The following is a 23335-nucleotide window of genomic DNA, read 5'->3' as shown; positions in this document are numbered from 1 at the left end:
GAAGAGTGGAGTGCACACATAGTCGCAGGGAAGTGCAATAGTGATGGACTGACAACAGATAATAGACAATGTTGAGGTAAAAAGACTACGAATTCTGGAAATCTGAAATAAAAGCAGGAGCTACTGGAAATGTACATAAAGTTAATCAGCATCCGAAAAAGAAACAAGTTGATTAGAAATAACTGTTCTGATGAAGAGTCTCACCTAAAACATTAACCTAACTTTCTTTTTTCAGTTGTTGTCTGATCTGCTGCTATTTCCAGCATTTCTGCTTTTTATGGTACTTGTTGGTCAGATTTAATAATATAGATTAGAATATAAATTACCAAAGCAAATTTATCGATCAGATACAATGAGGACACAGAGACAAAAAAATGCAAATTCTTGCTCTAAGGCCACACCTTTCAGCATTTTATTTTTTGCATACAAAGAAATAGAGGTCAAAAAATATGAAGCTTTCTTAAATCCATGAACATAGCATAAAATAATTCAACAGCATAAAACCCAAGTATTACAGAGGAGGTTATGAATGAAATGTTATCAGGTGCATTTTTGGACAAGTAGGATCAAAGCAGGAGACAGCCAAAATGTATTTTTGCTGTTACAAGCAGCTAACTATCCTGCTGGGAAGATGTATGAAGAGGACATGAATGGATTTTGCCGTGATTATTCTTCTTTCCCCTGTCAACTGTTGAGTAGTTTGCCAGTGTTCACTATCTAGACTCACAGATGAAGAATAACCACTTCAGCAAGCTAGCTGAAGAGTGTTGTTGTCATGGAGAAAATCTTGACAGGAGAAAAATGGGCCCTTTTTCTCACTCAGAATTTGTAACATGCAGCCTTAAACAGCACTGTTTCAAGAGGGGTAATTGTGGTTCACCCTCAGTGGCCTAGAAATTGGATTGAGCTGTTCCCATTTTACAAGCGTAAACCAGGCACCTGTAATATGGTGGACAGCATGTGTGCTGTTCACTCTGTGCCAGAAGTGTGCCGTCCACCATATTGGGTAGGGCTCCACCATAGGCGTCCAGGATGAATGCTGGAAACATGCATTAGGCCCTTTGAATATGCAAAAAGGAGGTCTAATATGCTTGTTTCAGGCCCATTGCAAAATTGGATTGCGGATGAACGCAGTGTACATGGTGCACGCTGTAGCCTGTCTGGGAGAGGTAGTCAATTTTCCCTATCTACTGGTAAATAATGGGGGTGGACCTAAAGAGGGACAGGTTGAAGATAAAAATAGCTATAAATATAAAAATAGTGGGGAATAAATAAAAAGGGAATAAGAGTGGTTAGAATATTGAATTATTAAATATCATGTCATCAACAACATCAACTTGCTTTTATAAAGCACCTTTAAGGTAGTAAAACATCCCAATACACTTCACAGGAGCATAACAACAACAACAAGAAGTTGTATTTATATAGCGCCTTTAACATTAAAAAATGTCCCAAGGTGCTTCACAGGAGTTTTATAAGACAAAAATTTTACACCGAGCCGCATAAGAAGAAATGACGGCAGCTGACTAAAAGTATGGTCAAAGAGGTAAGTTTTAAGGAGCGTCTTAAAGGAGGAAAGAGAGGTAGAGAGGTGGAGAGGTTTAGGGTGGACATTCCAGAGCTTAGGGCCCAGGAAGCTGAATGCACGGCCACCGATGGTTGAGCGATTATAATTAGGAATGCTCAAGAGGGCAGAATTTGAGGAGCGCAGATATTTGGGGGGGGGGGGGCGGGGGGCTGTTGTGAGGCTGAAGGAGATTACAGAGATAGGGAGAGGTGAGGCCATGGAGCGATTTGAAAACAAGGATGATCATTTTGAAATTGAGGCGTTGTTTAACCATTTGTCTGTCATCAAACAAATGACCATCATGGGCCATCCCGACCTGTGTGAGAACACCACCGCAGCTCGGGGCTATAAATAGAGCTGGAGCGCCGAGCCCTGGAACATGGTGGCAGAGGTGCGGCGAATGAGGGTACGGGCCCCAAAAGAGCCAAGGGCTCAGGGGCAGCACGGGCCAGCCCACACTGTGATATGTGTGCGCACTAGGTCCATGCAGCAGAGCAGGTCTCCAGTTGTCCTGGTTAATCCTTGCCACAGGATAAAGGCCTAGCTCTGTCAAGCCCGTGTGGTGGCTGATGTGCAACAGTCACCACACGTTAAAAAAATTCACGCACAGGCATCTTCCATCCCCTCAATTGGAGTTCAGGACCTGGAACATCGAGTCCTTCATCGAAATATCTGTGAATTCTCGTGGAAGCAAGTCATCCTCGCTCGAGGGACTGCCTATAATGATGATTATCATCCAATTCAATTATTTTAGACAGTCCAGCTAAAATGGAGCATCTTTTCTTAAGGGATGGAACACTTCTCTTGGAAACACCGCTATTGTGGACATTGGACAAATACTTGAAAAATAAAAATTTGCAGTGATATGAGGAAAGAGCAGTGATGACTAATTGTATAGCTCTTTCAAAAAGCCAGCACAGGCAAGATGGGCTGAATAGCTGCATTATTCTAAACTTTTTATTCTATGATTTGTTTAATAAATTTAGGGACGTGTGTTTCTCTTTTGGAGGAAGTGCAAGTTTGTTCTCGATAATATGTTTGGTACAAAGTTTTTTCTGTTTTCAACAAAAGACTGCTCCTCACCACGATCTCCGACTGCCCTTCCCTACAATCTCCGACTGCCCTGCCCCCCCCACCCCCCCCCACCCCACGATTTCCGACTGCCGCCCCCGCAACGATCTCCGACTGCTCACCCCCACCCCGATCTGAAACTCCCCCACCGTCCAGTGATCTCCGACAGTCGGTCAGCCTGTAAATCTGGCTGGCTGTTGGGAAGGAAAGCTGTTGAGAAAATTTAAAAGACATCCTGTGGTTATTTTCAGTAGGACGGCCAGTAAATGCATAATTCCAGCTTTCCCATTCGGAAATCCAACCCCAGCCCCGCTCTCTTCATGGTCCCGAATAAATATCGGAGCCTCTGACACTTTTCATAGTCAACCTACTCTGCAAAACTGACTCATGGCTCCTCTGCCACATGTCCCAATGCAGTCAATTCATCTAATTTCTCCTCCCATGCCGACATGATCACTTATGGCTTCCCTCAGGTCGCCATCCGTGGTCTCTTCCTATTCATACTCTATGTAAAAATTTCAAAAATATACAATTTAAAAACTTTGTAAAACTTATAACTATAAAACAACTTTAATAAACTTATACAAATCAAACTTCAATTATTCAATGAACAAGTACAACAAAAGATCCTTTACTGTCCTCGACCATGACCTCGACCTTGACCGTGTGCTACATCACCCTTGGGACTATTCCCCCCTTTCTTACTCCCGCCCTTCCCTTTCCCACTGCCCCTGAGCCCAGACCTCCCCGTGGTGGTACCAAGCCGGCATGCAGCACTGCACCCTGAATGCTGTTGCTGTCGTTGAGGGTCAGACATTGCAGGCGCAATAAATGGGGCCTCAGGAAAAGCTCGTGATATGGAAGGCACGGCTTCAGGGCTGGAAGATGCTGGCAGCTCCCCAGGTGCTGTCGACCTGACTACTATGGCACGGGGGGATTCCGCGCCACGTCCGCATGGCATCGACGGAGTCGGCGGTTCGCTTCATCACGGTGATCAGATGTGACATATCCTCCGACTGCCACTCTGATAGAGCCGCGATGTTTGCGGCGATCATAGCCATGGCCTTGAGCAGCTCTCGACCTATGTCGATGATGACCTGTGACAGACGCATCATGTGCTGGTACATGCCCAGTACAGCAACCGACCTTTTCTGTACCAACCTCCGTCGCTGCAGCAAATGCACTGCAACACTGGGGGTGCCTTGCTGTGCACCACTTGGTCCCCAGAATCCGAGGAGACATGGGGGAATCCCCTGAATACAGACTCGGTGGTGGAGGATGTTCCAGCTGGTGACATGGAGCTGGTGTATCCTCCTCCATCTCCACCCTCCCCTCCACCTGTGCTGGCTCCAGGATCAGCGGCTCTTCCTCTTCCTCTTCGTATTCATCATCTCTGCCGATGGTGAAGTCGGGAGAGGGCTGGGTGATGCCAGAGGTGGAGACAATGGGTCTCTCTGTGTCGGTGTGGTCTGAATCATCTGAGTCTGGAAGTACAAAACAACAATTAAAAATGCTTGGAACCAGGGAATGGGTCAGGGTTACATGAATACATAGCACAGTGAATTATCGCAGTTTTACTTAAATGTCCACCACTGCTACAGTACTGCATTACATATCGCAGACAGACAATACATATATGCATTGCGTTACATGCCCCCAACATTGCAGTATATCACATGAGGCCAATATTACAGTGCAATAAACTTACATTACATCAGGCCAACATTACAGTTACAGTTACATTACATGACATGACAGGTGTGATGTCTTGGATAAGGAGTCAGACTAGATACTGCAAGCTCAAAATAAGTGTGACCGTAGTCCTTTATTACAGATCTCAGAGTGCCCCTCCAGCCTGTGAGGCCTCCTTATATACAGGTGTTCCCAAAGGATTGTGGGATCCCTTGGGACTCCAGGGGATAGGCTCTCTGGTAGTTGGACATGGAAATTAAAGAATTACATACATAACAACACTTCCCCCTCCCCCCCGCCAAAGTCATTGGTGTAACTACAGGCAACTCTCGATTATCTGCACACGGATCCAACGGGAAACCATTGTAATGGGATTTAAAATTTCAGCCCGGTAAGGCATCGGGTTTTAACTTTATAATGTCAATCGCTCTAACGGAAAATCATTCACCCGGCATAGCACAATCCCCGAGAGACCAGGATAATCGAGAGTTGCTTGTATTTATAATGTGAGCCGATCTGGGGCCTTCCTTTCCCTGGTTGATCGTAAGTGGTTTGTTGGGCCTTCGCTGGGCTGCTGTGCAGCTGGCCTTGCTGGACTGCTGGGGGTGGTGAGTCTTGCTGGGCTGTTGGGGGTGATGGGTTCTGCTTTGTGGTCAACCGCTGGGTCGGGTGCCACTTGTGTGTGTGTTGGAGGATCGAAAAAGGTAGAGTCTATTGTGGGTTGTTCTGGATAGTCCGTAAATCTGAGTTTGGTTTGGTCCAAGTATTTTCTGTAGGTGAGTCCATTTGCGAGTTTGACCACAAACACCCTACTCCCCTCTTTGGCCAAAACAGTGCCAGCAATCCATAAAAACATAGAAACATAGAAAATAGGTGCAGGAGTAGGCCATTCGGTCCATCGAGCCTGCACCACCATTCAATGAGTTCATGGCTGAACATGCAACTTCAGTACCCCATTCCTGCTTTCTCGCCATACCCCTTGATCCCCCTAGTAGTAAGGACTACATCTAACTCCTTTTTGAATATATTTAGTGAATTGGCCTCAACAACGTTCTGTGGTAGAGAATTCCACAGGTTCACCACTCTCTGGGTGAAGAAGTTTCTCCTCATCTCGGTCCTAAATGGCTTACCCCTTATCCTTAGATTGTGACCCCTGGTTCTGGACTTCCCCAACATTGAGAACATTCTTCCTGCATCTAACCTGTCTAAACCTGTCAGAATTTTAAACGTTTCTATGAGATCCCCTCTCATTCTTCTGAACTCCAGTGAATACAAGCCTAGTTGATCCAGTCTTTCTTAATATGTCAGTCCCACCATCCCAGGAATCAGTCTGGTGAACCTTCGCTGCACTCCCTCAATGGCAAGAATGTCCTTCCTCAAGTTAGGAGACCAAAACTGTACACAATACTCCAGGTGTGGCCTCACCAAGGCCCTGTACAAATGCAGTAAAACCTCCCTGCCCCTGTACTCAAATCTCCTCGCTATAAAGGCCAACATGCCATTTGCTTTCTTAACCGCCTGCTGTACCTGCATGCCAACCTTCAATGACTGATGTACCATGATACCCAGGTCTCGTTGTACCTCCCCTTTTCCTAACCTGTCACCATTCAGATAATAGTCTGTCTCTCTGTTTTTACCACCCAAGTGGATAACCTCACATTTATCCACATTATACTGCATCTGCCATGCATTTGCCCACTCACCTAACCTATCCAAGTCACTCTGCAGCCTCATAGGATCCTCCTCGCAGCTCACACTGCCACCCAACTTAGTGTCATCCGCAAATTTGGAGATACTACATTTAATCCCCTCATCTAAATCATTAATGTACAATGTAAACAGCTGGGGCCCCAGCACAGAACCTTGCGGTACCCCACTAGTCACTGCCTGCCATTCTGAAAAGTACCCATTTACTCCTACTCTTTGTTTCCTGTCTGCCAACCAGTTCTCAATCCACGTCAGCACACTACCCCCTAATCCATTGTGCTTTAACTTTGCACATTAATCTCTTGTGTGGGACCTTGTTGAAAGCCTTCTGAAAGTCCAAATACACCACATCAACTGGTTCTCCCTTGTCCATTCTACTGGAAACATCCTCAAAAATTTCCAGAAGATTTGTCAAGCATGATTTCCCTTTCACAAATCCATGCTGACTTGGACCTATCATGTCATCTCGTTCCAAACGCACTGCTATGACATCCTTAATAATTGATTCCATCATTTTACCCGATGTCAGGCTGACCGGTCTATAATTCCCTGTTTTCTCTGTCCCTCCTTTTTTTTTTAAAAGTGGGGTTACATTGGTTACCCTCCACTCCATAGGAACTGATCCAGAGTCTATGGAATGTTGGAAAATGACTGTCAATGCATCCGCTATGTCCAAAGCCACCTCCTTAAGTACTCTGGGATGCAGTCCATCAGGCCCTGGGGATTTATTGGCCTTCAATCCCATCAATTTCCCCAACACAATTTCCCGACTAATAAGGATTTCCCTCAGTTCCTCCTTCTTACTAGACGCTCTGACCCCTTTTATATCCGGAAGGTTGTTTGTGTCCTCCTTAGTGAATACCGAACCAAAGTACTTGTTCAATTGGTCTGCCATTTCTTTGTTCCCCGTTATGACTTCCCCTGATTCTGACTGCAGGGGACCTACGTTTGTCTTTACTAACCTTTTTCTCTTTACATATCTATAGAAGCTTTTGCATTCCGTCTTAATGTTCCCTGCAAGCTTCCTCTCGTACTCTCTTTTTCCTGCCCTAATCAAACGCTTTGTCCTCCTCTGCTGAGTTCTAAATTTCTCCCAGTCCCCGGGTTCGCTGCTATTTCTGGCCAATTTGTATGCCACTTCCTTGGCTTTAATACTATCCCTGATTTCCCTAGATAGCCACGGTTGAGCCACCTTCCCTTTTTTATTTTTACGCCAGACAGGGATGTATAATTGTTGTAGTTCATCCATGCGGTCTCTAAATGTCTGCTGTTGCCCATCCACAGTCAACCCCTTAAGTATCATTCGCCAATATATCCTAGCCAATTCACGCCTCATACCTTCAAAGTTACCCTTCTTTAAGTTCTGGACCATGGTCTCTGAATTAACTGTTTCATTCTCCATCCTAAATGTAGAATTCTACCATATTATGGTCACTCTTCTCCAAGGGGCCTCGCACAACGAGATTGCTAATTAATCCTCTCTCATTACACAACAACCAGTCTAAGATGGCCTCCCCCCTCGTTGGTTCCTCGACATATTGGTCTAGAAAACCATCCCTTATGCACTCCAGGAAATCCTCCTCCACCGTATTGCTTCCAGTTTGGTTAGCCCAATCTATATGCATATTAAAGTCACCCATGATAACTGCTGCACCTTTATTGCATGCACCCCTAATTTCCTGTTTGATGCCCTCCCCAATATCACTACTACTGTATGGAGGTCTGTACACAACTCCCACTAACGTTTTTTGCCCTTTGGTGTTCTGCAGCTCTATCCATATAGATTCCACATCATCCAAGCTAATGTCCTTCCTAACTATTGCATTAATCTCCTCTTTAACCAGCAATGCTACCCCACCTCCTTTTTCTTTTATTCTATCCTTCCTGAATGTTGAATACCCTTGGATGTTGAGTTTCCAGCCCTGATCATCCTGGAGCCACATCTCTGTAATTCCAATCACATCATATCTGTTAACTTCTATTTGCACAGTTAATTCATCCACCTTATTATGGATACTCCTTGCATTAAGACACAAAGCCTTCAGGCTTGTTTTTTTAACACCCTTTGTCCTTTTAGAATTATGATGTAGTGTGGTCCTTTTTGTTTCTTGCCTTTGTTTACTCGGCCTTCCACTATTGCTTTTTACCTTTCTATCATCTGTTTCTGACTTCATATTACTTCGCCCTGTCTCGCTGCATAGGTTCCCATCCCCCTGCCATATTAGTTTAAACACTCCCGAACTGCATTAGCAAATGTTACCCCCAGGACATCAGTTCCAGTCCTGCCCAAGTGCAGACCGTCCCTTTTGTACAGGTCCCACTTCCCCCAGAACTGGTTCCAATGTCCCAGGAATTTGAATCCCTCCCTCTTGCACCACTGCTCAAGCCATGTATTTATTCTAACTCTCCTGCTCCCTCTACTCTGATTAGCACATGGCACTGGTAGCAATCCAGAGATTACTACCTTTGAGGTCCTACTTTTTAATTTAACTCCTAGCTCCCTAAATTCAGCTTGTAGGACCTTTTCCCGCTTCTTCCCTATATCGTTGGTACCTACATGTACCACGACAACTGGCTGTTCACCCTCCCTCTCCAGAATGCTCTGCAGCCGCTCCGAGACATGCTTGACCCTTGCACCAGGGAGGCAACATAACATCCTGGAGTCTCGGTTGCGGCCGCAGAAACTCCTATCTATTCCCCTTACAATAGAGTCCCCTATCACTATAGCTCTCCCACTCTTTTTCCCGCCCTTCTGTGCAGCCATGGTGCCATGAACCTGGCTGCTGGTGCCTTCCCCTGGTAAGTCATCTCCCCCAACAGTATCCAAAACAGTATATCTGTTTTGGGACATTGTCCATAGTTCAACACAAATACAGGATCATTTACTTCAATTTTGCATGACACATTTGCGCGATCATGATATGTATTCTGTTGAAGCCGCCTGCTCTTTACCTGTTCATGTAGATCAGAGTGGATGAACGAGAGCCTTGTCTTAAGTGCCCTTTTCATGAGCAGTTCAGCGGGAGGGACCCCGGTGAGCGAGTGGGGTCTTGTGCGGTAACTAAGCAGGACTCAGGATAAGCGAGTCTGCAGTGATCCTTCAGTTACCCTTTTCAAGCTCTGATTGTTTGAACTGCTCATTCTACCTGACCGTTGGACGCTGGCTAAAACGGGCAGATGTGTCATGTTTGACCCCAATGCGGGTCATGAATTCCTTGAATTCAGCACTGGAAAAGCACGGCCCATTGTCACTTACAAGGACATCAGGAAAACATGCCCGTTGGCTTTCAATGGTGGCAGCGGACATGCTTGCCGACATTATCAAACATTCAACCTGTTATGTCTTGAATAAAGAGTCAGATTAGATACTGCAAGCTCAAATTAATGTGACCGTAGTCCTTTATTGCAGATCTCAGAGTGCCTCTCCAGCCTGTGAGGACTTCTTATATACAGGTGCTCCCAAGGGATTGTGGGATCCCTTGGGACCCCAGGGGATAAGCCCTCTAGTGGTTAGACATGGTAATTCCAGGTTTACATACATAACAACACTCATCCCCAAGTCAATAGTGTAACAATTTAGATGTGAGTCGATCTGGGGCCTTCCTTTCCCTGGTTGATCATCTCGGTGCAAATGCTGGTGTTGGTGAGTCGTTTGTTGGGCCTTCACTGGGCTGCTGCGCAACTGGCCTTGCTGGACTGCTGAGGTGATGGGTTCTGCTTCGTGGTCAACCATTGGGTTGGTTGCCACTTGTTTGTGTGTTGGAGGGCCGAAAAAGGTTGGGTCTATTGTGGGTTGTTCTGGATAGTCCATACATTTGAGTTTGGTTTGGTCCAAGTGTTTTCTGCAGGCGAGTCCATTTGCAAGTTTGACCACAAACACCCTACTCCCGCCTTTGGCCAAAACAATGCCAGCAGTCCACTTGGGACCTTGTCCATAGTTCAACACAAATACAGGATCATTTACTTCAATTTCTCATGACACATTTGCACGATCATGATATAGAAACATAGAAACATAGAAAATAGGTGCACGATTCGGCCCTTCGAGCCTGCACCACTATTCAATAAGATCATGGCTGATCATAGAAACATAGAAAATAGGTGCAGGAGTAGGCCATTCGGCCCTTCTAGCCTGCACCGCCATTCAATGAGTTCATGGCTGAACATTCAACTTCAGTACCCCATTCCTGCTTTCTCGCCATACCCCTTGATCCCCCTAGCAGTAAGGACCTCATCTAACTCCTTTTTGAATATATTTAGTGAATTGGCCTCAACAACTTTCTGTGGTAGAGAATTCCACAGGTTCACCACTCTCTGGGTGAAGAAGTTCCTCCGCATCTCGGTCCTAAATGGCTTACCCCTTATCCTTAGACTGTGACCCCTGGTTCTGGACTTCCCCAACATTGGGAACATTCTTCCTGCATCTAACCTGTCTAACCCCGTCAGAATTTTATATGTTTCTATGAGGTCCCCTCTCATTCTTCTGAACTCCAGTGAATACAAGCCCAGTTGATCCAGTCTTTCTTGATAGGTCAGTCCCGCCATCCCGGGAATCAGTCTGGTGAACCTTCGCTGCACTCCCTCAATAGCAAGAATGTCCTTCCTCAGGTTAGGAGACCAAAACTGTACACAATACTCCAGGTGTGGCCTCACCAATGCCCTGTACAACTGTAGCAACACCTCCCTGCCCCTGTACTCAAATCCCCTTGCTATGAAGGCCAACATGCCATTTGCTTTCTTAACCGCCTGCTGCACCTGCATGCCAACCTTCAATGACTGATGTACCATGACACCCAGGTCTCTTTGCACCTCCCCTTTTCCTAATCTGTCACCATTCAGATAATAGTCTGTCTCTCTGTTTTTACCACCAAAGTGGATAACCTCACATTTATCCACATTATACTTCATCTGCCATGCATTTGCCCACTCACCTAACCTATCCAAGTCGCTCTGCAGCCTCACAGCATTCTCCTCGCAGCTCACACTGCCACCCAACTTAGTGTCATCCGCAAATTTGGAGATACTACATTTAATCCCCTCATCTAAATCATTAATGTACAGTGTAAACAGCTGGGGCCCCAGCACAGAACCTTGCGGTACCCCACTAGTCACTGCCTGCCATTCTGAAAAGTACCCATTTACTCCTACTCTTTGCTTCCTGTCTGACAACCAGTTCTCAATCCATGTCAGTACACTACCCCCAATCCCATGTGCTCTAACTTTGCACATCAATCTCTTGTGTGGGACCTTGTCGAACGCCTTCTGAAAGTCCAAATATACCACATCAACTGGTTCTCCCTTATCCACTCTACTGGAAACATCTTCAAAAAATTCCAGAAGATTTGTCAAGCATGATTTCCCTTTCACAAATCCATGCTGACTTGGACCTATCATGTCACCTCTTTCCAAATGCACTGCTATGACATCCTTAATAATTGATTCCATCATTTTACCCACTACCGATGTCAGGCTGACCGGTCTATAATTCCCTGTTTTCTCTCTCCCTCCTTTTTTAAAAAGTGGGGTTACATTGGCTACCCTCCACTCCATAGGAACTGATCCAGAGTCAATGGAATGTTGGAAAATGACCGTCAACGCATCCACTATTTCCAAGGCCACCTCCTTAAGTACTCTGGGATGCAGTCCATCAGGCCCTGGGGATTTATCGGCCTTCAATCCCATCAATTTCCCCAACACAATTTCCCGGCTAATAAGGATTTCCCTCAGTTCCTCCTCCTTACTAGACCCCCCGACCCCTTTTATAACCGGAAGGTTGTTCGTGTCCTCCTTCGTGAATACCGAACCAAAGTACTTGTTCAATTGGTCCGCCATTTCTTTGTTCCCCGTTATGACTTCCCCTGATTCTGACTGCAGGGGACCTACATTTGTCTTTACTAACCTTTTTCTCTTTACATATCTATAGAAACTTTTGCAATCCGTCTTAATGTTCCCTGCAAGCTTCTTCTCATACTCCATTTTCCCTGCCCTAATCAAACCCTTTGTCCTCCTCTGCTGAGTTCTAAATTTCTCCCAGTCCCCAGGTTCGCTGCTATTTCTGGCCAATTTGTATGCCACTTCCTTGGCTTTAATACTATCCCTGATTTCCCTTGATAGCCACCTCAGTAACCCTTTCTTGCTTTCTCTCCATACCCCTTGATCCCTTTACCCGTAAGGGCCATAACTAACTCCCTCTTGAATATATCCAATGAACTGGCATCAACAACTTTCTGCGGTAGAGAATTCCATTGGTTAACAACTCTCTGAGTGAAGAAGTTTCTCCTCATCTCAGTGCTAAATGGCTTACCCCTTATCCTTAGACTGTGTCCCCTGGTTCTGGACTTCCCCAATGTCGGGAACATTCTTCCTGCATCTAACCTGTCCTGTCCCATCAGAATTTTATATGTTTCTATGAGATCCCCTCTCATCCTTCTAAACTCCAGTGAATACAGGCCCAGTCAATCCAGTCTCACCTCATATGTCAGTCCTGCCATCCCGGGAATCAGTCTGGTGGACCTGCGCTGCACTCCTCAATAGAAAGAACATCCTTCCTCAGATTAGAAGACCAAAACTAACACAATATTCCAGGTGAGGCCTCACCAGGGCCCTGTACAACTGTAGTAAGACCTCCCTGCTCCTATACTCAAATCCCCTAGCTCGGAAGGCCAACATACCATTTGCCTTCTTCACCGCCTGCTTTACCTGCATGCCAACTTTCAATGACTGATGAACCATGACTCCCAGGTCTCGTTGCACCTCCCCTTTTCCTAATCTACCACCATTCAGATAATATTCTGCCTTCGTGTTTTTGCCCCGAAAGTGGATAACCTCACATTTATCCACATTATACTGCATCTGCCATGAATTTGCCCACTACCCTAACCAGTCCAAGTCACCCTTGTCTGCATAGAAGTACTCCATCCGCCACAGGCCAGGCACAGAAAACTGTGCCGATGCTCTCAGTAGGCTACCATTGCCCACCACCGGGGTGGAGATGGCACAGCCTGCAGATCTAGTTATGGTAATGTAGGCATTTGAGAGTGAGCAATCACCTGTTACCGCCCGACAGATTAGAACCTAGACGAGTCAGGACCCCTTATTGTCTTTAGTTAGAAAACTTTGTGCTCCATGGGAGTTGGTCTAGTGTCCCGTTAGAGATGCAGAAAGAAATAAGGCCGTACCAGCGGCACAAAGATGAAATGTCTATACAGGCAGACTGCCTCCTATGGGGTAATCGGGTAGTGGTGCCAAAAAAGGGCAGGGACATTTTCATCAGTGATCTCCACAGTACCCACCCAGGCATCGTAATGATGAAAGCGATAGCCAAATCCCACGTGTGGTGGCCTGGTATCGATGCAGACTTAGAGTCCTGCGTGCACAAATGTAATACATGTTCACAGTTAAGCAATGCACCCAGGGAGGCGCCACTAAGTTTATGGTCCTGGCCCTCCAAACCATGGCCCAGGGTCCATGTTGACTATGCAGGCCCATTCTTGGGGAAAAATGTTCTTAGTGGTTGTAGATGCGTACTCCAAATGGATTGAATGTGTGATAATGTTGGCAAGCATGTCTGCTGCCACCATTGAAAGCCTACGGGCCATGTTTGCCACGCACGGCCTGCTTGATATCCTTGTGAGTGACAATGGGCCGTGCTTTACCAGTGCCGAGTTTAAAGAGTTCATGACCCGCAATGGGATCAAACATGTCACATCTGCCCCATTTAAACCAGCATCCAATGGTCACGCAGAACGAGCAGTTCAAACAATCAAGCAGAGCTTGAAAAGGGTAACTGAAGGCTCACTGCAGACTCGCTTATCCTGAGTCCTGCTTAGTTACCGCACAACACCCCACTCACTCACCGGGGTCCCTCCCACTGAACTACTCATGAAAAGGGCACTTCAGACAGGACTCTCGTTAGTACACCCTGATTTACACGAATAGGTAGAGAGCAGGCGGCTTCAACAGAATACATAGAACGATCGCGCAAATGTGTCACGCGAAATTGAGATAAATGATCCTGTATTTGTGTTGAATTATGGACAAGGTTCCAAGTGGCTTCCTGGCACTGTTTTGGCCAAAGAGGGGTGTTTGTGGTCAAACTCCCAAATGGACTGAACTGCAGGAAACACTTGGACCAAACCAAACTCAGATTTATGGACTATCCAGAATAACCCACAGTAGACTCCACCTTTTTCGACCCTCCAACACACACACTAGTGACAATCGACCCAGCGGTTGACCACGAAGCAGAACCCATCACCCGCAACAGCCCAGCAGGACTCACCACCCCCAGCAGCCCAGCAAGGCCAGCTGCACAGCAGCCCAGCTAAGGCCCAACAAACAACTCACCAACACCAGCATTTGCACCGAGACGATCAACCAGGGAAAGGAAGGCCCCAGATCGACTCACATTGTAAATGGTTACACTATTGACTTTGGGAGGGGTGAGTGTTGTTATGTATGTAAACCTGTAAATACCATGTCTAACCACCAGAGGGCTTATCCCCTGGAGTCCCAAGGGATCCCACAATCCCTTGGGAGCACCTGTATATAAGGAGGCCTCACAGGCTGGAGAGGCACTCTGAGATCGTAATAAAGGACTATGGTCACACCTTACTTTGAGCTTGCAGTATCTGGTCTGACTCTTTATTCAAGACATAACAGAATCGATGATAACCCCAGCAGCACCAACAAGGTGTTAATTGCCTTGTATTCACCACCCTTGATGGCGGACTCTGAGTCATTGCGGACTTGCAGCTACAGGCATGTAAGTCCTGTCATGTACATTTCGATTTGAAAACAACGTTATTTTGTTCACAGTACTTGCAGCCACACTAGTGTGCTGGGAAATTTGTTTGGTATTGTCACTGGTGGAGATAAACGCCTGGGCTATTGCTATGGCTTTACTCAAGGTTGGGGTCTCTATAGTCAAAAGTTTGCGGATTATATTCAACTTACCATCCTGTCTGAGTGGGTCAGCTCCAATACCGATGGGGCATGGTTGCTATCCCCAACCCGGGACAGGGCACGGATCTCGATTTCAGTCAGGGGTTCTTGGGGTACGGTTCCTCCCCCCGTACGCCACTGATTGGCTGCTATTGCAGCTGTCTTCTTCTGCAGAAAGTGAAGTAAATGAAAGTAAAAATCTTTAATCCATGTAACATCGCAGACACACAGGGTCTCACACACACACACACACACACACACACACATTAAAAAACTGCATTGATCCTCTTGTCATTGCCTGAATGCACAAATACATCACCGTAACCTTAAGATAAATAACATCATTCGTGTGACACTGAACCTACATTTACATGGTACATGGCACATGGGGGGTGCATAAATAAAATCATTACTTACTCTTGCTACCCTCACCAGGTCGTTTTACCTCTTACAGCACCTTTCCCCAATGCATACCATGGTACTTGTGGAGGAGATAGCTTCCCCGATCTTGTCCCATATCCTGTTGTACTCCATTGCGGGGACTTTCCACGACCACCCTTCATTAGCTCGGAGTACCTCTCTGTAATATTCTCCAACAGGGCAGGTAACTCCGTCTCGTCAAAGGCGGGCGCTCTCAACCTCCCGTCCTTTTCGATGTTCCTGCGCTTAGATTTTTTTTTAACATTTCCATAATATTTATATTGTTATGATTTTTGTTTTGTAAAATATGTCTTCTTATTCTTCAAACTGTAGAATTATTAGTTGTTATGAATATTTTTTAACTCTGCAATGTGTTTTTAAAGTAACTACCTGTCGACTAGCTTGCTGCTCCTTCTCACTCTCTCCTCACCCAACTCACTGCGCATGCGCGGGTGACCTCTGACCCCTGAAATCGCTGGTAAAACACTTCTGTGAAAAAAAAAGAGAAAAAAACAATCGCGCATACGCAGTTCAGTACTGCAACGTCCATCGAAGAGAAAGTCGATCTGGGTTGACTACTAGCTTATATACCACTCGCTGCAGACTGCTGGCATACATAACGGCGAAAAAAAATTGGCCAATTTTGTCCTCTTCGGTCTCGGCTGTATGCTGGCGGTTTGAAACGGCGCATCGCCGGCATACCGCCAAGAAATGGGCGGCCTTTATGCAACGACCAATTTCGGGCCCAAGATCTTTACCACGACTTTGGCTACCTCATCCCAGAGCGGGAAATAAAGCTGAAACTTTCTGCTCTTTTAGTTGACTGGATTGTATTAAACCACGTGGTTGTGTGTAATGTTATGTGAAATGAAGTAGCAAAAAGGGCCCAAAACGCAATCAACCATTTTGTAGTTCATATCGATATAACTTTAGTGAAATATTCAAAGAAAAAGGATTTAATTGACTGTTTCTGTGTTGTTTACAGGATAGTGACCTGATGACCTTTAACATCTCCATGCACCGTTCCTGGTGGAGGGAGCATGGGCCCGGTTGTATGCGGAAGGAGTTGACCGCTTCAGCCAGCAAAAGCCTGGATGATCGCACTTACATCTCAGTGACAGGCTGCATTGTCGACTTTCAGTACCTGGAGGTTATTCACAGCTCTTTCCAAATACTACTCTCGGTAAGTATGTTCACGATGACTGGAGGGACTCTACCCATAGAATCATAGAAGGTTACAAGAGAGAAGGAGGCCATTCGGTCTGGCGAGCACTTCAGCTAGTCCCACTTCCCACCCTTTCCCCGTAGCCCTGCATTGTTTTCCTTTAGGTACTTATCCAACTCCTTTTTGAAAGCTATGATTGAGTCTGTCTCCGCCACCCTTTCAGGCAATGCATTCCAGATCCTATCCACTTGCTGCATAAAAAAGATTTTCCTCGTGTCGCCTTTGGTTCTTGTTTCAATCACGTTAAGTTTATATCCTCTGGTTTTCGACCAGATGGGAACAGTTTCTATCTACTCTATCCAGACCTCTATCAAATCTCCTCTCAACCTTCTCTGCACCAAGGAGAACAATCCCAGCTATCCATGTAACTGATGTCCCTCATCCCTGGAACCATTCTCGTAAATCTTTTTTGCACCCTCTCTAAGGCCTTCACAACCTTCCTAAAGTGTGGTGCCCAGAATTGGATACAATACTCCAGTTGAGGCCAAACCAGTGTTTTATAAAAGTTCATCATAACTTCCTTGCTTTTGTACTGTATGGGGGAAAAATTCATCATCGTCCCATTTAGGGTGGTAACTTTTGAAAACCGGGATATTTAGCGGCAGGCGCTAATGTTTTCCCGCTCTCAAAGAATTGGCTTTAGTGCTAGAGTAAGGAAGTGGAGCACTAAATCAAGCAGTCCACTTCCTTCTTGGAGCGCTAAGGGACGGGGGTGGAGCGGAAACCTCAGCAGCTCAATGGGCCGTGCAGTGCTGCCGCGTTCAAAAGGCCTTTCCCTCTCTTAAAGGGAAGGGCCATCGCTGCAGGCTCTGCAATTTAAAACGGACCTATCTGGTCTACCAAGGTAGCGGCGAACCCGTGCAATCAGCCGGGCACTCAAGCAGAGTTTTTTTGTTACCTCGGCCACCTTAGCCTTTAATCATTGCCCCGTTCGCAGCCGGCCGCCCAGTCCACAACTCCTGCAGCTGCCGCTGTTTTCACCCAGCGCTGCTGCAGTGGGTGAATGTGAATTTCAGGTCCGTGCGTTAACGGGGAGATGTGCATGCCGATGACATCAGGATCTCTGGGCGCAACACTGTAGCGTCGCTGTTAAACTCCTGTCCAATATGCCCGGTCACAAAGGCATTTGCGGCCAATTTCTAGCCTATGCCTCTAGTTATGAAGCCCAGGATCCCGTATGCTTTTTTAACCGCTTTTCAACTTGCCCTACCACCTTCAATGATTTATGCACAGATACCCCTAAGTCTCTCTGTTCATGCATCGCCTTTAGAATTGTACCCTTTATTTTATATTGCCTCTCATTCTTCCTACCAAAATGTATCATTCACACTTTTCTGCGTTAAATTTCATCTGCCACATGTCCGCCCATTTCACCAGCCTATGTCTTCTTGAAATCTATTACTATCCTCCTATCTGTTCACTACACTTCCAAATTTTATGTCATCTGCAAATTTTGAAATTGTGCCTTGTCTATCCAAATCCAAGTAATTAATATATATCAAGAAAAGCAGTGGTCCTAGTATCGACCCCTGAGGAACACCAATGTATACTTTCCTCCAGTCCGAAAAACAACCGTTCACCACTACTCTCTGTTTCCTGTCACTTTGCCAATTTCATATCCATGTTGCCACTGTCTCTTTTATTCCACGGGCTTCAACTTTGCTGGCAAGCCTATTATGTCACACTTTATCAAACGACTTTTGGAAGTCCATGTACACCATATCAACTGCATTGCCCTCATCAATCCTCTCTGATACCTTATCAAAAAACTCAATCAAGTTAGTTAAACACGATTTGCCTTTAACAAATCCATGCTTGCTTTCCTTAATTAATCCACACTGTGTCTAAAAGCTTCCCCAACACTGAGGTTAAACTGACCGGCCTGTAGTTGCCGGGTTTTTCCTTACACCCTTTTTTGAATAAGTATGCACATCTCCCCGAAATTCACATTCACCCACTGCAGCAGCGCCGGGCAAAAACACCATGGATTGGGCGGCCGGCCGCTAACTGGGCAATGATTAAAGGCAGAGGTGGCTGTAACATCTGCAATTCTCCAGTTCTCTGGCACCATTCCTGTATCTAAGAAGGATTGGAAGATTATGAAAAGTCCTTCTGCAATTTCCACCTTAATTTTCCTCAGTATCCTAGGATGCATCCCATCCAGTCCTGGTGACATATCTACACATATCTACTTTAAGTATAGTCAGCCTTTCTAATACCTCTTCTATATCAATTTTTATCCCATCCTGTATCTCCACTACCTTCTCGTTCACTATGACTTTGGCAGTATTTTCTTCCTTGAAGACAGATGCAATGTATTCATTTCTTACCTCAGCCTCCATGCATGGGTCTCCTTTTTGGTCCCTAATTGGCCCCACCTCTCCTCTTACTGCCTGTTCACTATTTATATGCCTATAGAAGACTTTTGAATTCCCTTTTATGTTAGTTGCCAATCTATTCTTATACTATTTCTTTGTTCGTCTTATTTTCTTTTTCATTCCCCTCTGAACTTTCTATATTCAACCTGATTCTCACTTGTATTCTCAAACTGACATCTGTCATATGCGTTCTTTTTCTGCTTCATCTTACTCTCTAGCTCATCTGCTGCTGAAACCCTCATCCATGCCTTTGTTACCTCTAGCCTTGACTATCCAACACTTTCTTGGCTGGACTCCCTTCAATCAATAACTTGATCTCATCCAAAACTCTGCTGCCAGCATCATAACTCGCAGCAAGTACTGTTCGCCCATTATCCCTGTGCTCGCTGATCTAAATTTGGCTCCTGGTCTGGCAACGCTGCAATTTTAAAACTTTCATCCTTATTTTCCAATCTCTCCATGGCTTTGCACCCTGCCGCCCACCTCCCCGCCCCCCCCACCCCCCGCCCCAACACACACACACACACACACACACACACACACTATCTGTGTAACCTTCTCCTGCCCCACAATCTTCCATGATCTCTGTGCTCCTCCAATTCTGGCACCTTGTACATCCCCTATTTTAATCGCTCCACCATTGGCGGCCGTGCTTTCAGCTGCCTGGGCCATAAACTCTGGAATTCCCTCCCTAAGCCTCTCCGCCTCTCAACCTCTCTATCCTCCTTTAAGATGCTCCTTAAAACCTACCTCCATCTGTCCTAATATCTCCCTGTGTGGCTCAGTGTCAAAATTTGTTTGATAACACTCCTGTAAAGCGTCTTGGGACATTTTACTATATGAAAGGCACTATATAAATGCAAATTGTTGTTGTTGAAAGCAGCTCAGTTACACAGTCAACACAAAAGCAAAATACTGCGGATGCTGGAACCTGAAATAAAAACAGAAAATGCTTGAAATCTCAGCGGGTCAGGCGGTATCTGTGCAGAGAGAAAAACAGAGTTCACGTTTCAGGTCGATGACCCTTCGAAATGAACAGATTCTTAAGGATCTGATCGTATATAAAAAAAAATTCTCTCTCCCATGGCAGCTGGTAATTATTCCGCTATTCACACCCTATCTAGACTAATCTTTTTCTAACTTCTGCCATTACCATCTCAAGATGACCTATCATCCCTTTTGTCTCTCTAATCTCTCCTGTCTTCCACCCTATCACAGACCTTCCCTTTTGTTCTTACCTCCCCTTCCCCTTTCAGTGATCCTTAAGAATCTGTTCATTTTGAACATTCGCCAGTTCTGATGAAGGGTCATCGACCTGAAATGTTAACTCTGTTTCTCTCTCCACATATGCTGTCTGACCCACTGAGATTTCCAGCATTTTCTGTTTTTATTTCAGTTACACAGTCCCTGGCCTTGTCAGCACTTGGAAACTAAAAAAAATGTTCAGCTCACATTGACCCACATGCATTCACTGTGCCCAATGGTGGTTCCTTCCTAGGGGAACCAATAGACATCCTTCCGTGGTTGAATAAAAAACATTACAATACATGCCCAGCTCACAGTGAAACTAATTCCAATCCTTGAAATGTGTGATAAGGCACAGGAGTGGAAAGCCTGTCTACTGCCTGTCCATGGAAACACCATTTCCCTTTCACTGTGCACTTGAGCAACCAACTAACTAGGCAGTCATTTTATTAGCATTACTAACTGACATAGAAATTTACAGCGCAGAAGGAGGCCATTTCGGCCCATGAGCTTGGTGGTAGATTTGAGGGCCTGGTCTTCAAGCACTCGTTCCTCAGGTGGCCGAAGGCTGCACTAGCGCACTGGAAGCAGTGTTGAATCTCCTCATCAATGTCTGCTTTTGTTTATAAGATGCTCCCGAGGTATGGGAAATGGTCCATGTTGTTGAGGGCCACGCCGTGGATCTTGATGACTGGGGAGCAGTGCTGTGCGGTGAGGACAGGCTGGTGGTGGACCTTTGTCTTACGGATGTTTAGCGTAAGGCCCATGCTTTTATATGCCTCGATGAATACATCAACTATATCCTGGAGTTCAGCCTCAGAATGTGCGCAGACGCAAGTGTTGTCCACCTACTGTAGCTCAACGACAGAGGTTGGGGTGGTCTTGGACCTGGCCTAGAGGCAGCATAGGTTAAACAGTTTCCCACTGGATCTGTAGTTTAGTTTCACTTCAACGGGGAGCTTGTTGACCGTGAGGTGGAGCATGGCAACAAGGAAGATTGAGAAGAGGGTTGGAGAGGTGACGCAGTCCTGTTTGACCCCGATCTGATGTGGATTGGGTCCGTAATGGATCCATTGGTAAGGATCACGGCCTGCATGTCATCATGGAGCAGGCGACATGCAGACCATGATGTGATCTGTCCTACTACCTCCCTATGTGGCGCCCTATCAAATTTTGTTTGATAACACACCTGTGAAGTGTCTTGGGATGTTTTTTGCTGTTGATTTTCTATTTTGCTTCTTGGTGTTATGTTATTGTCAAAGTTCCTAATAATCCAGCATCAATTGATAAAGGAATAACAGCTAAGTTTATTATATCTGATAATTTTACATTCAGGCAACATTCAGAAGCTCAATCCCTGCTACCACCTCTATCGTGCAGATTGACCTAAGTCTTCAATTTAGATCTGACTGGTTGTACTTCATTTAACATTTCTGAAACATTTATACATTTTCATACGAAAGCTGATATATCATTATACTTGGCACATTCATGTGGCCTGTTTACCTCTCGTCATGCATGTTCTAATTGTTTCCAACTTGTGTCTACATCAATCGAACATAGTCAATGGCCCTCTCCCCCTCCACAGAGGCCCTCACCCCTTTGCCAAGCATCTAAATAGGTCTAAAAATAAAATCAAAGTACAAAGATGTGGCTTTTCATTCTACACTGGGACAAGCTCTGCCAGCAAGATCGGTTAGTGTTAGAACAGATGATCTTCCAGTGTATCTGACTGGCAGCAGTTGAGTTTTCTGCCTAATACCAGGGTTAAGTCAGGTTCTGCCTGACAGCAGACTGAGATCACATTGGGTCAGATTCTGATTGACAATGTGTTGGACTGGTTCGAGAAATGTTGGGTGCCGTGCAAATGCTATTCTGTGGGTGCATCCTGACTGCAGTAATCAAGCAGCCAATGAATGGATTGTCATTTTAACAGATCCAGTGCATATTTTCATTCAGAAATCCACATGGACAAAAAAGATATAGCCCCTGATGTTGGTCTCGCTACCGCCCTGTTTTTCAGCATGAGCAGGGTGGTAGTGAGACAAAAAATGCAAAAAGTTGCTGATACCAACTTTCCTCCTGAGGCCCAACACGGCCTCGATATAGGCGGCCAGTGCTTTCGTCGGAAACAGGTGGGAGCTTCGTAAAGCACTTAACCACTGAGGAAGAAAATTGAGCAATCGCTTGACAATAGTGACTTAGACAACAGTCTCGACATACACAACAAACATAAGAAATGTCATTATTTATACGTAAGACTGGACATTACTGTCAGCATTAACCCTAATATTTGGGATGCCAGTGGGCTACTAAGCAGTAATTTGAGAGTGCCATTTTGTGTACACTTCCCACCCATTTTGCACATGCTGCCAAATTGCTGTTAGGGAAACATGGGCCTTGTCTATACAGCACTGAGGAAGTGAGTAACTTTGTTATTGTTGACATAATAGCTCGTTAAGATCACAGTGCACCTTTCAGTACTAACACATTACAAATGTACCAGCCGTGATATTTGAACAGTCATTGCAGTCTGTGACTGCCTAATTTGTAAATACTCCAGGGGTGCCAATGCTGTCTAAACATGCCTATTGATCTGTTTCAGAGCAAAACTTTGGGCAACTAAAATGCATTGTGAATTACTGCCTCAAGGTCGGCTCTCAGCATGTTCAAAGTGACCCAAGATAGTGGGTCCGAAATTGCCCCCCGACTGAAAGTAGGCGCACCTACCATTTCTGAAGATTTTTCTCCCCCCCCCCCAATTCATGGGGCAGAGAGTAGAGCGATATTGAGGGCTCTAAAAACATTTTCATCTCTGGGCGGAAGTGCGTGGGGAGCGGGTCGGGCGCCGGTATGTGTCATCAGCGCCATGCTGACGTGTCATAACGCCCCTCCCCTTCAATTAAAGGGGAGGGCCACTGTGAGTTCTGCAGAGCTCGCACTGGGCCACCAGGGAGGGTTTTGACCGAGCCAGTGACCCGGTACCCAAGAGGGGATGCCGGGTTGTCTGTTGGCAGCCCGGCCGAACCCATGGCCACCATTGTCGGGCCGACCTCAAAGTTGGGCGAAAATTACAATGAAATGGAG

The 23335-nt window shown here is 45.8% G+C and overlaps 1 protein-coding gene and 1 long non-coding RNA gene across 5 annotated transcripts in view; one reads left to right on the top strand and one right to left on the bottom strand.

The window, feature by feature from the left end:
- LOC139275003 (sodium/potassium-transporting ATPase subunit beta-1-interacting protein 3) overlaps window positions 1-23335 on the top strand; it is a 792762-nt gene that overhangs the window by 660543 nt on the left and 108884 nt on the right. For all 4 annotated transcript variants that reach the window (XM_070891862.1, XM_070891853.1, XM_070891869.1 and 1 more), the window contains exon 4: window positions 16386-16583. In XM_070891862.1, the coding sequence (XP_070747963.1) occupies window positions 16386-16583 (198 nt within the window). The remainder of the gene's footprint in view (window positions 1-16385; window positions 16584-23335) is intronic.
- On the bottom strand, window positions 2763-23093 carry LOC139275020 (uncharacterized). Its single transcript, XR_011595656.1, has 3 exons — window positions 22979-23093; window positions 14993-15148; window positions 2763-4122 (listed from the first exon to the last, which is right to left on the bottom strand). It is a non-coding gene; the product is annotated as an uncharacterized lncRNA (long non-coding RNA).

The sequence above is a fragment of the Pristiophorus japonicus genome, chromosome 1 (genome assembly GCF_044704955.1).
Source record: "Pristiophorus japonicus isolate sPriJap1 chromosome 1, sPriJap1.hap1, whole genome shotgun sequence".
Lineage (NCBI taxonomy): Eukaryota > Metazoa > Chordata > Chondrichthyes > Pristiophoridae > Pristiophorus > Pristiophorus japonicus.
Note: the sequence above shows the minus strand (reverse complement) of the source record. Positions and strands in the feature narration are given on the sequence as shown.